General features: G+C 24.2%; 9 protein-coding genes across 9 annotated transcripts, besides 29 other annotated features; 5 read left to right on the plus strand and 4 right to left on the minus strand.

The window, feature by feature from the left end:
- Positions 1–117: 117 nt before the first annotated feature.
- Positions 118–1,185, minus strand: CMU_015770 (kazal-type serine protease inhibitor domain-containing protein; the record flags this gene model as incomplete). Its single annotated transcript, XM_002140143.1, has 1 exon — positions 118–1,185. One exon carries the CDS (start codon positions 1,183–1,185, stop codon positions 118–120), a length of 1,068 nt encoding a protein of 355 aa, XP_002140179.1.
- Positions 989–1,029: a sequence feature (AT_rich).
- Positions 1,186–1,192: 7 nt separating the features above from the next.
- Positions 1,193–1,213: a sequence feature (AT_rich).
- Positions 1,214–1,359: 146 nt separating this feature from the next.
- Positions 1,360–1,501: a sequence feature (AT_rich).
- Positions 1,502–1,639: 138 nt separating this feature from the next.
- Positions 1,640–1,765: a sequence feature (AT_rich).
- Positions 1,766–1,860: 95 nt separating this feature from the next.
- Positions 1,861–4,854, minus strand: CMU_015780 (uncharacterized protein; the record flags this gene model as incomplete). Its single annotated transcript, XM_002140144.1, has 1 exon — positions 1,861–4,854. The coding sequence occupies one exon, from the start codon at positions 4,852–4,854 to the stop codon at positions 1,861–1,863; it is 2,994 nt and encodes a 997-aa protein (XP_002140180.1).
- Positions 3,735–3,764: a sequence feature (AT_rich).
- Positions 4,855–5,018: 164 nt separating the features above from the next.
- Positions 5,019–5,058: a sequence feature (AT_rich).
- Positions 5,059–5,297: 239 nt separating this feature from the next.
- Positions 5,298–5,325: a sequence feature (AT_rich).
- Positions 5,324–5,995, plus strand: CMU_015790 (adenylate kinase protein, putative; the record flags this gene model as incomplete). The annotated part of the gene is made up of 1 exon (XM_002140145.1): positions 5,324–5,995. One exon carries the CDS (start codon positions 5,324–5,326, stop codon positions 5,993–5,995), a length of 672 nt encoding a protein of 223 aa, XP_002140181.1.
- Positions 5,996–6,024: 29 nt separating this feature from the next.
- Positions 6,025–6,052: a sequence feature (AT_rich).
- A 3-nt stretch (positions 6,053–6,055) lies between these two features.
- Positions 6,056–6,863, minus strand: CMU_015800 (peptidyl-prolyl cis-trans isomerase, cyclophilin-type family protein; the record flags this gene model as incomplete). Its single annotated transcript, XM_002140146.1, has 2 exons — positions 6,056–6,157; positions 6,378–6,863. The coding sequence occupies 2 exons, from the start codon at positions 6,861–6,863 to the stop codon at positions 6,056–6,058; spliced, it is 588 nt and encodes a 195-aa protein (XP_002140182.1).
- Positions 6,193–6,213: a sequence feature (AT_rich).
- Positions 6,864–7,181: 318 nt separating the features above from the next.
- On the plus strand, positions 7,182–10,400 carry CMU_015810 (ATP-dependent protease La family protein; the record flags this gene model as incomplete). Its single annotated transcript, XM_002140147.1, has 1 exon — positions 7,182–10,400. The coding sequence occupies one exon, from the start codon at positions 7,182–7,184 to the stop codon at positions 10,398–10,400; it is 3,219 nt and encodes a 1,072-aa protein (XP_002140183.1).
- Positions 7,304–7,337: a sequence feature (AT_rich).
- Positions 8,587–8,615: a sequence feature (AT_rich).
- Positions 10,401–10,428: 28 nt separating the features above from the next.
- Positions 10,429–10,457: a microsatellite.
- A 54-nt stretch (positions 10,458–10,511) lies between these two features.
- Positions 10,512–10,639: a sequence feature (AT_rich).
- A 100-nt stretch (positions 10,640–10,739) lies between these two features.
- Positions 10,740–10,848: a sequence feature (AT_rich).
- A 112-nt stretch (positions 10,849–10,960) lies between these two features.
- On the plus strand, positions 10,961–12,133 carry CMU_015820 (vacuoloar ATP synthase subunit D, putative; the record flags this gene model as incomplete). Its single annotated transcript, XM_002140148.1, has 1 exon — positions 10,961–12,133. One exon carries the CDS (start codon positions 10,961–10,963, stop codon positions 12,131–12,133), a length of 1,173 nt encoding a protein of 390 aa, XP_002140184.1.
- Positions 12,134–12,302: 169 nt separating this feature from the next.
- Positions 12,303–12,338: a sequence feature (AT_rich).
- A 259-nt stretch (positions 12,339–12,597) lies between these two features.
- Positions 12,598–13,245, plus strand: CMU_015830 (Der1-like family protein; the record flags this gene model as incomplete). The annotated part of the gene is made up of 1 exon (XM_002140149.1): positions 12,598–13,245. One exon carries the CDS (start codon positions 12,598–12,600, stop codon positions 13,243–13,245), a length of 648 nt encoding a protein of 215 aa, XP_002140185.1.
- Positions 13,235–13,363: a sequence feature (AT_rich).
- A 63-nt stretch (positions 13,364–13,426) lies between these two features.
- Positions 13,427–13,710: a sequence feature (AT_rich).
- A 12-nt stretch (positions 13,711–13,722) lies between these two features.
- Positions 13,723–13,756: a sequence feature (AT_rich).
- Position 13,757: 1 nt separating this feature from the next.
- Positions 13,758–14,057: a sequence feature (AT_rich).
- A 61-nt stretch (positions 14,058–14,118) lies between these two features.
- Positions 14,119–14,290: a sequence feature (AT_rich).
- Positions 14,291–14,419: 129 nt separating this feature from the next.
- Positions 14,420–14,854, plus strand: CMU_015840 (uncharacterized protein; the record flags this gene model as incomplete). Its single annotated transcript, XM_002140150.1, has 1 exon — positions 14,420–14,854. One exon carries the CDS (start codon positions 14,420–14,422, stop codon positions 14,852–14,854), a length of 435 nt encoding a protein of 144 aa, XP_002140186.1.
- Positions 14,507–14,584: a sequence feature (AT_rich).
- Positions 14,848–14,967: a sequence feature (AT_rich).
- Positions 14,968–15,034: a sequence feature (T-rich).
- CMU_015850 (uncharacterized protein) lies at positions 14,979–16,219 on the minus strand (the record flags this gene model as incomplete). The annotated part of the gene is made up of 3 exons (XM_002140151.1): positions 14,979–15,956; positions 16,014–16,126; positions 16,183–16,219. 3 exons carry the CDS (start codon positions 16,217–16,219, stop codon positions 14,979–14,981), a joined length of 1,128 nt encoding a protein of 375 aa, XP_002140187.1.
- Positions 15,107–15,127: a sequence feature (AT_rich).
- Positions 15,144–15,171: a sequence feature (AT_rich).
- Positions 15,264–15,316: a sequence feature (AT_rich).
- Positions 15,958–15,987: a sequence feature (AT_rich).
- Positions 16,128–16,158: a sequence feature (AT_rich).
- Positions 16,220–16,234: 15 nt separating the features above from the next.
- Positions 16,235–16,267: a sequence feature (AT_rich).
- Positions 16,268–16,349: the final 82 nt, after the last annotated feature.

A 16,349-nucleotide genomic window follows, 5' to 3' on the forward strand; every position in this document is an offset into this window, starting at 1 on the left:
ATTCAATTACATTATAAATAATTGAACTAAGAAAGCTCAAATATGATCATCAATATTAAACAAAGAAAAAAAAGTACTTATTTATATAAAGTAAATAATGTCATCTTTAATATTGATTCATGAATGCCTTAATGGTGGGATAACACATTCTCCATAATTTATGAAAATGAGCTTTGGATTATTACATTGAGCATTTCTAAACTCGCAAAGATTCATATACTGCTTACCATCACTTCCACAGTGTGGATCAAATTCAGAAGTACATCTTATTGTACATCCTCTTCCTCTAGTTCTATTGAACTTTCTTGGAAATTCACGTTCAATTGGATATGCATTTAAATCAACTATATCAACTAACTTTTCATCCAAATATTTATATATTGTAGCATTATTAATATTGAATATATTATCATTTTTATTAGATGAATTAGCCGAAAATGAATAATTTGATACCACTATAATACTCTGCGAATTAGCTTCCTCCAAAAAGTCTGGAATAATTTCCTTTGGTTCTATTGTAATATTTTTATTGGATAAATTGGTAGAATAATATATTGGGTCTTCCAAAAAAGTTGAATTATCTGGTTTAACTATATCAATTAAATATGTCTCATTTCTATTATTAAATCCACTAGGATTACTGTCATTATATTGACTGGCATTATCATTTGGTAATATAATTGATAAATCTTCAACTGAATCATAAATATTTGGTCTACTTTGTACATTACTGGATATATTATATTTTATACTTTCTTCTACTGAACCTATATTACTGACATTACAACTATATTTAATTTCATTATTGATAGAAGTTTTATTGACATTAGAATCATATATTCTCCAGAGTTCTTCAAGTGAAGTTGCTATAAATGTTACATTTGATAGATCAGATGAATTATTATAACCTCTAAGATGTGAAGAGGTTGATGAGTTATTTCCTTCTAAAACAGTCATCTTCTGGTTATCATTGATCATTTCAATCGTCTTTTTATTATATATATTTGAATTATTTAAATCTTTATTATTCAATTTAGCTTTACTAAATTGACATTCATTGGGGTATATTATTCCATTTGAAGCAAAAATGGGATCTGAATCTATTCTACAAGGCTTATTTGCATATATTGAAGTTGAAAATATATATATATAAGAATACACAATTAATATAGTTTGTATCTTCATTTCAAAGATATTTATATTTAATAAAAAAGATTTCCTTACTTTCCTAATATGAAAAAAAAATTTACAAACTAGTAAAATGGAGTGGGGGGAAAGTCCCTATAACCTAATCCCTATAGCCTAATTAAACAGCGCTTCTACGGTACTTGTCAATTTTACCTCTTTGGTATCTATTAGTATATATAATAATATAAAAGAATTTTTGAAAAACTCAAGATATTATATTATATTAAATTAATATATAAAGATTATTTGGCTTATTACTTAAGTACTTAAATTAGATAAATATATTATGTTTAATTATTATATATAATAAAAAGATCTCATTATTTATTCAATAAATTTAAGATCTACTCTTTAAAAGTATATTCAGAAGATCTTATGAAATCAGTAAATTGTATGGTAAATATATTTCAATATTAATAATGTTTAATAGGTGTCTTCTTAGCATTACAACAAATTTATTATTCTATTATATTAAATCTATAGATAATTCAAAATATTCTTTAAATATCTCTTATTTTAGAATCATATATAATAAGTTAGTATAATATTAAATTATGTATTTATTATCAATTTATAACTGAAATTTATTAACAAGGATATTTCTAAATAGTTATTAGTGAAATTAGTTCTTATATGAAAAGCAACTAATAAAATTTAGATTAAAATTTAAATCTATTCATTACTTATTGAACCAAAAACTTTATCTTTAACTGTATCCTTTAAGAGATTAGATACTTGCCAAATTTTCTGTTTATCTATACTATTATCTTGACTACCAACCATTGAAAACCATCCAGATAGTTTCTCACTAAATATCTGAGTAGCTGATGAGGGATAATCAACCATATGATCTTCATTCTTTTCTAATTTATTTACAGAATCATCCTGTATATTGTTTGTAGAATTGGATTTATTATCTCCCTCTATAAAATCGACTTTCTGTGTATCAATATTACCAAAAATAAAATCTTGATTTATATTAGATAAAGTTTCAGGAAATATTTTAGAAGCTTTATCTGAAGCTATATTAATCTTTGTAGATAATAATCCTAATTTTGGGGGAGAAATAGGCAAAGTAGGAAAACGTTGACCACTTTTTACAAATAAAAGATCAATTGGTAATAATTTTGTTTGATTATTAAGATTTGAAATATCTTTAATATCAAATTCCCAAATTTTAATAGCTTCTTCAAGTTCCATAAGAGTTTGTTTAGATAAAACTTTTTCTGATAAAATATTGAACAATCTATTTTTATCTTCAAAAATAGATTCAAGAACTTTTTTATCAATTAAATTAAAACTAGTAATACTATTAGATATTCCTTCATATTCTGATTGCATAAAATTATAACACCAATATAAATCGCAGTAAATTGCTATACATAATTTATTTATAAGAATATCTATATTCATAGACTTTTTTTCATAAACTCCATTATCTAAGTTATTTCTATTAGATATAAAACTTATTGTTTTATTTAGAATTTTATAAAGTATAGGTATAATATAAGATTGTAGATAAGTTTGACACACTAGACTATATATAATATTTTGTTCTTGAGATAAAATATCCATATTAAAAGCTATTAGATCAGCACTTAGTTGTGTTAAAATAGTATATGGAGATTCTGGATATCCAGATATACCTAATTGACGGTATAATTGGCAATATGATAAAATTTGTATAGGACAACTATCCTCAAAATTAGTATCAAGATAATTCAAAATATCCAATATGATACCCTGAATTTTACATGTGGAACTCATTATTTTGTCTAGATGCATATAAATTGCATAAAAAAGAGCCTCTAATATATATAACTTATCAGCTTGAAACCTTCTAAATTTTACTTCTGTATACTTTTTAACAAGATAATTTAAAGAATTAAGTGAACTTTGTTCCGATGTACTAATTGCAGATGCTATTTCATGTATTATTGTTGCAAGTGATCTCCAACAAATATTTTCAGATACTATTGAAGTATCCAATATTAATGAGTTCTTTTGATCTGTACCAGCATATTCAAAAAGAAGAAGTTCAATTTCATCAGACTTTTTTCCTTGAGATAACAAATTTACAAAAGAATGAATGTTAAATAGTTCCATAGATTTATAATCATTAGAATCAATTTCAAAAGAAGCAATATTTTGAGAAAGTTTACCCCTTATAGACCATATAATTGTACTAATTGAATTTAATAACTTGTTCATAATTGTAGTAAGAAATAACTCAGATATATAATCTAATATTTTATCAAATTTATGAGTAGGGAGAACTTCAGGTGATGAAGTATCAATAAAGGTATCTATTTGTATATTAGATTGGTTTATAGGATAATATAATCTATTGTATATAGAAATTTCAGATGTACATTCAATTAAATTCTCAATATATTTAAATTCATTAGTAATATCTTCAATATGTTCATTAAACCTATAAATCCAGTCTTTAATATTATTATTATATTGTTTAGTTGAAGGTATATTAAATTTTATGTTCCCTTTAATCCGAACTATTGAAATAATTTCATCCAGTGGCCCTTTACATATAAAATTACTTAAATATAATTTTATTTCATCTATTATTGTTGGAAAGAACTTTTTTTGTAAAATATCATAAACTTCAGGTATTTTAAGATTATACAAAGCTATATATATATCACAAAGTAATCTATATTTATAAGAATAATCACTTTTATTAGAATAATTTTTATCTTTACCTTCATATAATTTCATATTTATAAATGAATTAGCCATCTCATCGATTAAATTATCTACACATTGCTTGCAAAACTCTTTTGATTCATTATTAAGTTCTTGTATTGAAAATTTTAGTAAAAGTGGATTAGATTTATTTAATTCTATTATCTCTTTAACAGCATCAAAAAGTTTCATCAAACAATATATATTATTCATTATCTGGCAAAAAGTAGAACAAATATCCAAATTCCCATTTATTGATGAAATCAATTCAAGTTGAGATGATATACTTGATACTCTAGTTACTATGACTTCATGAAATAAGGAATCAATATTAGATTTCAATGAATTATTATTAAGGATTTTTTCAAAACAAAAACATATAATAAATAATTCTGCCAATTCTTTTTCAGATAATACAGGAAAATATTGAATTGAAGCCCAAAAACTATTAAACAAATTATTTGCATAATGATAAGCTATACTAGTATCAAATGTATATAAGTCATCTATATAATTACTTACTTCCAAATTATCACTATCTTCCTTTAATGATAAATATAAAAGGAAAGTATCCATAAATTTCTTTTCTGAAATATAGATAATAGAATCATAATATGTTGATTCTTCCTTATCCTCTTCAAAATTTATTAATGAATTAAAATCTGGCACATTGACTTCAATATTAGGTACATGATTATCTATAACATCTAAGGACTTGTTTATATCATCAATCAAACAGTTTACATCAATACCAAGTTTCTTACAACTATTATAAATATTTACAACACTTTCACCACATTTTATCATTATTTCAGGATTAGATCCTATAATCTTTTTGATTTCATTAGAACGGATAAATATATCCTTCTTCATGTGCTCTAAAATTTCAGTTATTTTATCCAGATCATACTTTTGAAATAACTCCACTATGGAGAGAGACAAATTATTCACCGTAATTAACATTATTTCTTTATTGATGTAATAGAGATCTTGTTAAAATATCCAATATAGTGTTATATTACTTAACTTAAGCTAGACAATTTCCTATATTAAAAATATTTACCAAGTTATTATTACATTACTATCTCAGATAATTTGCAGTTTTATCTAATATTATATTGTACTGGTAAATAATTATGTAAATCTAAATATAAATTTATTTTAAAAGCTAAACTTCTAGCACATTACAAAATAAGGCGCTCTATTTTGAGACAAAGAAAAATAGGTACCACACTCTGGCGCTACTATCAAATTTTTATTTTTTCACAAAACACTTGGTGCGTGAAATATTCCATTAATTTTGGTGATCGAATTAGAACATTGCAATATAACGGTAATAATTCCCTCTTTCTAAATTTCTATAAATAATTCTTTACTTTAATCTTATTTTTATTCATCTAATATCCTAAATATTATTATTTACTAAATTAAAATGCAAAAGTCTTCAAAACAACCATTAAATATTATCTTAATTGGTGCTCCTGGAAGTGGAAAAGGTACACAATGTGAATACTTAAGGCGTGATCTTCAACTTGCTCATCTAAGTACTGGGGATATGCTTAGAGAAGTAGTTAAATCAAGTTCAGAAATAGGCCTTAAAGTTCAAGAAATAATGGCTAGAGGAGAACTTGTAGATGATGAAATAGTCTTACAACTAGTATCTGATAAATTTGATTCTGGTGCTTGTGAAGAAGGTTTTGTGTTAGATGGTTTCCCACGTACAATTACTCAAGCAGAAGATTTGTCTAGACTTCTTAAGTCTTCTGGAAGATCACTAAATTATGTTATTTACTTTGAAATATCAGATGAATTACTTATTGAGAGAGTATCAGGTAGATACATACACCAAGGATCAGGTAGAGTCTATCATATTAAGTACAATCCACCAAAAGTTGCCGGTATAGATGATATTACTGGTGAACCATTAATACAAAGAAAGGATGATAATATAGAGTCTTTAAAGATTCGTTTAACTGCATTCCATGAGCAGACGACACCGTTACTTGAATATTATCAAAAATTGGGATTATTGAAGATAATTAAAGCTGGCCTATCTCCTTCTGAAGTACGGAGTCAATTATATTCAATCTTAAATAAAAACTAGATATATTAGTGAACAAGAGGATATATCAGATTAAATAAGTTAAAAATATATATATATGTTCTAGACTTCTCCACAGTCAGAAATAACTATAGCTACGCTTGTTTTACCACTACTTGAACCAAACCTTTCCATACTAGCTATTACATCAATACCACTTACAACCTAAGATAAAAGATTAGCTATTTTAATTTGGTATCAAATATTATAAATAATTTTATCACAATTATAGGATATTATAACTGTAGATTTATTATAACACCAGACAAAAATTGTGAAATTTGTTATAACCCATCTTAGACCCGTATTGCTAAGATAAAAGAAAAAAGTCAATACGGAACACGTCTGGGTATATATATATATATATAATCTTGTATAAACTTACTTTTCCAAATACTACATGTTTCCCATCTAACCATGGACATGGAATTGTAGTAATAAAGAATTGTGATAAATTCGTATTTGGACCAGTATTTGCCATGGATAATAAACCAGCAGAATTGTGTTTCAAGGTGAAGTTCTCGTCTTCAAATGGTTTACCATAAATAGATTCACCACCTGTTCCATCTCCTGCTGTAATATCACCCCCTTGACACATAAATTCAGGGATAATTCTATGAAACTTATTACCTTTATAATGAAGATTTATACCAGATTCTCCAATACCTCTTTCTCCAGTGCATAGAGCCCTGAAGTTCTCAGCTGTTATTGGAGTTATATCGAAAAATAGCTCAAAAATAATTCTTCCTGCTGGAGTTCCACCAATAGCAATATCAAAGTATACATAAGTATTTCTATCTATAAAGCCTACTAGTGAATTACTTTGAGAATCAGTAGTAGGAAATACTTCACTACCACAGTTTAATTCCATATCAACTCTTCTAAAATATACAAGGATCTCTAAAAAATATCAACAAGTCTATAATTTTAATTCCTGAAATATAGTTATTATAAATTATAATTCTAAAAAGAAGTTTGCCTAGTAGTGTTACTTATTTCAATCTAAAAGTATTTATATCTAACATTTTAGTCTTATTAGCGCCTCCAACAATATTTAAACCGCCTTTTTTTCGGGTTGAAAATTTTGATTTACCGGTATATCTCACATTTGTGCTGTATTTGAATGAATTTTAGGACTTGTCAAAAAAATATACCTTCATGCAAAAAATATTGAGAGAAAAAGATATCTATGCACTATACTGCTACAAGGCTATTTTGTAAATTATTGTATTTGAATGGTCATATATGTCAATTACAAAGAAATTGTTTTTCTAGTACTAATGGTAACATATTTAATTATTCTTTGCCAAGTATAAATAAAGTATTTTTAAAATATAAAAAAAATCATACTAGTGAAAATTCTAAGGTGAGATCATTATATACTTTTGGAAAGAATAAAGAAAAATTGATATCAAAGTTGTACTATAAATCTAAAACTAGAGAAAATTTAGAAGGAAGTACAAATATAAATGAAAATAGATCTACAAGTCATAATAAATTGTCATATTTACCAATGATAAATGAATTTCAAGAACTACTTAATATATATGCATTACCATTATATAGGAAGCCAGCATTTCCTGGATTTTATCAAGTATTACATATACATGATCCAAATTTGATGAAATTTCTTTTAAGCCTTAAAAAAAGAGGTGAAGAATTTATAGGAGGATTTTTAACAAAATATACATATTCTAATATGAAATCTAATAATAAGAATAACTGTCAAGATGGAATTTTAGCAAATTTGAGAATGGATTGTGGTTGTATTGATTCAGTAAATGATCTATATAATGTAGGAACTTTACTCCATATCCTTAGTTTATTACCACATCCCATAGTTGGTGGAGGTCAAGCAATAGTTGTACCATTACGCAGAATACGTCTTGTAGAAACTATTTCAGAAGGTATGAAAAGTGAAGTGAACATAACTGATATTAATACAGAATTAAGTAAAAGTATTTCAGAAGATCCAAGTGAATGGTTAGGTTTATTTACTGAACTAGGGAATAATACAGATTTTAATAATATAAATATAGATAATTCGAAATATCAAGATATTACAGATTTTAAAAATAAAATATACTTAACAGATGAAAAGTCAGAAAATAATTTGAAGGAATCATTTATACCACTTCCTTTAGTACAAGTTAAATATTTAGATGATAATATACCAAATAATATTGAATCAAGAAGTACTTTAAGGGCATTACATTTAGAAATTATACAAACTTTAAAAGATTTATTAAGAAATTCAATAATGTATAAAGAACATTTTGAACAAATTATGAAATTCTATAATTTAGATAACCCTCATAAACTTACTGATTTAATATCTTGTATATCATTTGGACAACGTGAAGAATTACAACAAATTTTGAGTGAAGAGAATATTGAAGAAAGGTTAAAATTAGTTTTACATATAGCCCAAAAAGATTTAGAAATAGCTAAATTACAAATGTCAGTTAAAACACAAATTGAAGAGAAGTTACAGAAAGAGCAAAGGAAGATTATACTTATGGAACAATTGAAATTTATTAAACAAGAACTTGGACTAGAACAAGATGAGAAAACTACAATTTTACAAAAATTCCAAAATAATATGAAAAAATATTTAAATATAGAAGAATCAGATAATTATGAAAAAGAAAATTCAAAATTAAATAATGATGTAAAAGATGAACCAAATTTATATTTAATTCCTGGATATAATCTTCCTAAAGAAGTAAAATTAGTATTTCAACAAGAACTTGATAGAATATCACTTTTAGATATAAGTAGTGCAGAATTTAATATTATAAGATCTTATTTGGAATGGTTAACATCTATTCCTTGGGGAAAAGTTACAAAAGATACTGAAAATATAGAATATGCTAAATTGATATTAGATAATAATCATTTTGGATTAAAAGAAGTTAAAGAAAGGATACTTGAATTAATGGCAACTAATTTATTAAGAAATAATAATATACAAAGTGAACAAAAAAAAAGTGATGAAAATAATCAAATAGTATCTAGTGGTAAAATTTTATGTATAGTTGGACCACCAGGTTGTGGAAAAACATCTATTGTAAAAAGTATTTCAGAAGCTTTAGGACGTAGATATTATAGAATAAGTCTAGGTGGACTTTTTGATGCAGCTGAATTACGTGGACATCGTAGAACTTATGTTGGTGCAATGCCTGGAAAATTTATTCAAGCTATTAAACATACAGGAACTACAAATCCAGTTATCCTATTGGATGAAATAGATAAATTAGGTCGTGATATACGTGGTGATCCTAGTGCTATTTTATTAGAAGTACTAGATAAAAATCAAAATAAAACTTTTAGAGATCACTATTTAGATGTTCCACTAGATTTATCACAAGTTATCTTTATTGCTACTGCAAATAATATTGATACAATTCCAGCCCCTTTACTAGATCGTATGGAAATTATTCATATTGCAGGATATGTCTTTGAAGAAAAGCTTCAAATTGCAAAACTTCATTTACTTCCTTCTATACAAAATGAGACTGGTTTAACATCTGATCATATCAAATTGGAAAGTTTAGTATTAGAGAAGTTAATTAAGGATTATGCAAGAGAGGCAGGAGTTCGTAATCTTGAAAAATTATTAGAAAAAGTATATAGGAAGGCAGCACTTGAAATAATAAAAAAAGAAAATGAAAGATTATCTTTTCCATTTAATATTGATTTAGAATCTCTTTATAAATTTATTGGTTATCCTCCATTTATATCGGATAGACTTTATAGAGTAATGCCACCTGGAGTTGTTATGGGATTAGCTTGGACTGCTCTAGGAGGAGCTACATTATTTATAGAAGCTGTAGCAAGAATTTCAAATTTAAATGAGGAGATTCATGAAATTAATTCGACATTATCTCCAAGAGTTAAAGTTACTGGTCAATTAGGAGATATAATGACTGAAAGTACTGAAATTGCTTATACATTTATTAGAAATATTATAGCAAAATATTCAACATTTTTTGATAAACATTATATTCATATACATGTACCTGAAGGAAGTACACCAAAAGATGGTCCTTCAGCAGGTATAACATTAGCTACATCATTATTAAGTTTGGCAATAAATACCCCAGTAAAACAGGATATAGCTATGACAGGTGAACTTAGTCTAACAGGAAAAGTTCTTCCAATTGGAGGAGTTAAAGAGAAAATATTGGCAGCAAGAAGAGAATCAGTTAAAGAAATTATTTTACCATATGAAAACTTAAGGGATGTACAAGAACTCGAAGAATTTATTAAGAGTGGAATCAATTTTTATTTTTGTGATAACTATTTTGATATTATCCCTATAGTATTTCCAACTATCAAATTTGACTTTTCTAATATGAAACATTCTGATTCTCTTCAACCAATAAAATTGGAATTCTTAAATTAGTAAATAAATAAAGGTAATATCTTACTGAATATATATATATATATATATATATATATAATAGTATTAAGAGGAATAGAAAATAAAATATCACATTACAAGCCTTCTATTATGTTATATATTCAAATATAAAATTAATCAAGTATTGTTATCTTATATTAATAAAACTATTGTTATAATAATTATAAAGGAGATGTAATATCTTAATTTTTTTTTAATATAATGATGTAAATAATAAATATCTAAGTTCTAAAATCTAAAGAACATACTAAAGATAATATTAACATTACGATCTATTATAATAACTATTATTCTAAAAAGAAGAATTCATTATTAACTCAGAATTATTTAACTTTTTTTATTATTTTATTTATTTATTCCCTAATATAGAGTAATATAATTATTATAACTACTACTTAAAATAATCACAAATTATTTTATTTAAATATAACGGTACTATTTACCGCTCAAATGCGGGAATATATTGCTACCCTCTATTTGCCTTTAAATTTTCTTAATAAATTAAAGGAATTTTTTATTCTAGAATATTATCTAAGATAAAAATGGAAATGCTTACATTTAATTTAAAAGATGGCCATTTAGAGGCTATGGTAAGAGGATTTCGTTCTGGTTTCTTAACAATGGAGGAATATAACTTGATAGGACAAGCAGAAACATTAGAAGATATGAGGACAGCTATGGAAGAAACAGATTATGGCACATTTTTACAAGATGAACCTTTATCTTTATCCGTAACTAGAATTACACAAAAATGCCGTGAAAAATTTGCTTCAGAATTCCGCCTATTAAGATCTCAAGCTTATGAACCACTTGCTACTTTTCTAGATTATATTACATATGAAAAAATGATTGATAATGTTATTAATGTAATTCAGGGTGCTATTAATAAAAAACCAGCTGATGAATTATTAAGTCGACTTGATCCCTTAGGTTATTTCCCAGAAATTCGTGCATTTGTTGCATTAGATCTATCATCCTCATTTGATGAATTGTATAAATCTATATTAATTGATACATCTATAGGACCTTATTTTGATCAATTTTTACGCTCATTTACTGGTGAATATGAGGATGTAACATCTATTGTTAAAGAAACTGATTTAGAAATTCTACGTAATTTTTTGAAAAAATCATGGCTCGAAGATTTTTATGAATTTTGCCAAACATTAAATAGTACTACTAAGGAGGTAATGAGTCATATATTAAAATCTGAAGCTGATTTTCGTTTATTAGCAATAACTCTAAATTCACTTAATTTTAATTTAGCTAACACAGCTTCACTTTATCCAAATTTTGGTTATTTATATCCAGAAGGTACAGAACAAATTAGAAAAGCTTGGAATGATACAAGAGTTAGAGCAGCTTTAGAACCTTATACTAAATATTATGCTTTATATGAGCAATGTAAGACATTTTATGTAAGTGATAATGTTAATGATTTTGGTTTAAATACTGATATATCAAGAAATGAACATACAAATCGTAGGAATTTGGCTGATAGACAATTTAAGAGTTTAGAGGATCTCCTTTATGCAGAAATAGTATCATTATGTGAATTGGCATTTGAACAACAAATGAATTATGGAGTATTTTATGCATGGACTAAATTGAAAGAACAAGAAATTAGAAACATAACGTGGATTGCAGATATGATTCTAATGAAAAGGAGAGATCAAGTTGATGCGATTGTACCAATATTTGCACCTAGAGTATAAAATAAATAATATTGAAATTTAGTATATGATACTACTTAAAATTTATGTAGATATTTAGATATTTTCTTATATAGGTTGGATCTATATATATAATCTTTAATATTTGAGTATCTTTAAAGTAGAAGAATTTCAAAAAAAAATAATTAAACTTCTTTTACCATCATTATCCTATTTTAAATATTTAATATGGTAATATTTAAAAAATCTTATTAGGGGAAAAAAAAAGATCTTATAATTGGGGTGGGGAGGGGGGGATGATGAAAGGGGGTTTATATATTTATATTCATTAAAATTTCACAACTATGAGCGGTATGAACTTGCCGGCCATTTTTACTTCAAAAAAGTTATTGGCGCTATTAGCGGGATTTTTTTGTTTTTATCCTTTAAAAGAAAAAAAATCTGTAAATAAAAAAGGTTATAGTATTATATAGTCAAATATTTTAACTAATAAATTGTCTCCTAATATGTTAGGTCATATTCCTCCTGTAACAAAGGCTTACTTAACTATAGCAACAATAGTAATGGTCCTATGTACATTAGATATATTGTCTCCATTTAATTTATATTTAAATTGGTTATTAATTACACGTGAATATCAATTTTGGAGACTAATTACATGTTTCTTCTTCTTTGGGAATTTTGGCTTGCATTTTTTTTGGAATGCTTATGTATTAATATTTTATTGCTCATCTCTGGAAGAAGTTGTATTTCATAGTAGATCTGCAGATTTTCTTTGGATGTTATTAACCTGTTCTTGTATGCTTTTGTTACTTTCTTATTTTTTTGGAGCAGGATATTTCTTTAGTGGAGCTATTATTAATGTAATGACATATATATGGGGTCGTAGAAATCCATCTACAAGAATGTCAGTATTTTTCTTTACAGTTAAAGCACCATATTTACCTTGGGTTCTAATGGGAACAGCCTTATTAATTGGTTGGAGACCATGGGATAATTTAATGGGTATTATTGTTGGGCATACATATTATTTTTTTGAAGATATATTTCCATTTATGCCTATTTCAAAAGGTTTCAAATTACTTAAAACTCCAAAAATATTATGTAAATTATTTAAACAAAGAACTGATGAATATAATAGGCAAATATATTGAATTTATTAGTTAATATACATATTCAACTTTATATTCTTTTGTTTTTATATTTATATGTATTTATTTAAATAAAAGGATTTATTTAAGAAAGTAATTTTTTTTTTTTTTAATTTATAAAGAATAAAGAATAACTAAAAGTTAATATTCAACATTAATGACTACTATTATATTATAAGAGAAGTAAATATTATATATATTAGTTTATATTAAATGTTATTTAATTAATCTAATTATTCCTATTATTTACTTAAATAAAAATAGAAATATAAAATTTAATTTGACTATCAAATTAATATATAAGTAAATAAATTTTAAGTACATTAAATTTATTTCTAAATTTTAAGATAATTTTTTATATCTTATTATTATTCAATAATAAATTTATTAAGTTTTTTATTTACCTAATACTTATTATATATTGAAATATTATTATTACATTAATAAAATTTTATTATGAAAAATAAACTTCCATTCTTCTTTTATTTTAATTTTGTAATATTATAAATTTTTAGTATTAATTGAATAATTGAATAAAGTTATCTAATTAGATTATATTTATATGAAATATTTATTATTGTTATTTCTAAAGAAAAGTAATTACTATATGTAAATAATATTTTAATAAAAAGTTTTATTTTTATTCCTTAGAATTTCATTATTTAAATTTCAAAAATAAGTAATCTATTGGATTAAGTTAAATAATATTATTTAATATAACTTTTTTTTTATTATATATTAGACTTAATATAACTTAACCTTGTATATTAAATTTTAATTAAATTTCTTTAATTATATATATTATTTAATATATTGTCTAATGTAAACCTTAGAAGAAAAAAGGTAATAGATTTAATATTGAATAATATACAACTCTATATTAAACTAATTAATAGAAATATCTTAATAATATTTTATATAAAATACATTATTCATTAAATATTATATTCTATTATATTAGTCATTTTTTCTATATTTCTATTTGAAAAAAAAAGAATCTCTACATTATTTTATATCCAATTAATCTATTTAATAAATTAATATATATCTGAATAGTACTAGATACCTTTAGATCTTAAGATAAAAAACATAAGAATAATTCTTTATAATGAGACGCTAATTATTAATTAATACCCCCAGTGATAATTACCTTGTAAAGTCTAAATAGAATAAGTTTATGTTAAAATTATTAAGAACAAATTCTCAAAAAGTTAAGCTAATTAAACTTTTTAAATGGACTAAAATATATCATTTTAAAAATCCCTTATTATATTATATTGATAAATATAATTTTTATATTTGTAATAAAGAAATTATTTCAAACAAAAAAAGTAATATTATAGATGGTGATAAAATAGCACAATATGCACATTTTCAAGAGAATTTATGGAATAAAATGGTACCAGAAAGGAATATTCAATTATTTTCACCAACTTCTTTTTTATTAATTTTTTCAATAATTGGACTACATTTATATAATAAAAGAAATAGAAAATATAATGAAATATCACTTAAAGAATTACTTTTAAATGATTTAGACGAATCTACACCACTTGGTAAAGAAAGATTAATAAGAGAAGCTATGTTACAAAAAATAAAAAAGGGAATTTAATAAAATATTAAATTTTTTTTCTTCATAAGATTAATATAAAATTACATAATAAAAATAATTTATTATAATATACAAAATATTTAAATTTATTATTTAATATCTTAAATAATAAATTTAATCTTTTTTAATCTTCCTTCTTTTTAATATTTTTATTTTTAATCTTTTTTTTTTTATTTTCATAGATTATATTCAAATAATTAGAACTAATACATGAGCAAGTAATTCTAGTATCAAAATTATAAGAATCACAACATTTTAAATTTAAAATAAAATGAGGATAATCTTGATCTATTATATATGAAAATAATATAAATAATCCATTAGAATCACAAATTCCAAGAAATCCATTATATATTATGTTCTCTGCTACATATATAGGGATAATACCCTTAATTCTATGAAGATTTTGTTTATTATTTTCAAATTTAGAATAATTAAATATTATTTTAATTTCTAAAAATTCATTCAATGTTACATAAAAGAATTTAATAGATCCATCTGAAAATCCAACAATTATAAAATTATTTGAAATCCAAGAGAAGGCAGTTATAGTTAATTTTGATGGGATAACAAATAAATTAACATATTTATTACATTCAGTTAAACTATATACTATAATATTAAATTGTGAAATAATTGCATATAAATAACCATCTCGATTAAAATTGATTTTATTTATAAATCCATATTTACTTTTATGAGTTATGTTTGGGATATTCGGACCTAATATATGAGCTGTAGTTGTTAAACTACAACATCCTTTAATTAAATCAATTAGACATATAGTCCCATATTGATCAATACTTAAAGCTAATCTCATTGATGGATGAAAATCAACAGATATAGGATTAAATTTATGGATTTCTGATAATTCTAATAAAGGTTGCCAATTTATACAATTCCATAGACATATAAGCTTATCTTCACCACAAGATATCATATATTTTGATTTTGGACTTAAGATAATTTTATTAATATTTCCTTGATGTTTAGTTAATATTCCAGAATCACATCTTGTAATTAAATTATATATTCTCATAGTTTCATCAGAACTAGCAGTTAGTAAAAAATGTTCATTCGCAGAAATATCACGGATACTTGACTATAATTGAAAAAAAATAATAAATAATATTCCAAATGTAAAGATATTAAAACTTACTGAATGAGCTTTAAATGCAAATATTGGATGTAAATACAAATTTGGGATATTATTTTGTTGTAATTCTTGATTATTTTTAATTTCTAATCCAACGATATATCCATCATATGTACCTAATTATAAATTATAATAAGATAATATAAAACATTATGAATAGTTTATAACTTACCTGCTATTAATAAACAATGAGATCTATTTTCTGACATTTAGTCTATTTTGACAATAATTTTTATTTTTATCAATTAATAAAATAAGAAGAATTTGAGCGCCTATTATAATAAGGCGGTGAATAGGTGTCGAGGAAAGTACCGATAATAGGGAATAGTCAAGTTTTCA

Source organism: Cryptosporidium muris, genomic scaffold, assembly GCF_000006515.1.
Source record: "Cryptosporidium muris RN66 scf_1106632373407 genomic scaffold, whole genome shotgun sequence".
In the NCBI taxonomy this organism is placed as follows: Eukaryota; Apicomplexa; class Conoidasida; order Eucoccidiorida; family Cryptosporidiidae; genus Cryptosporidium; species Cryptosporidium muris.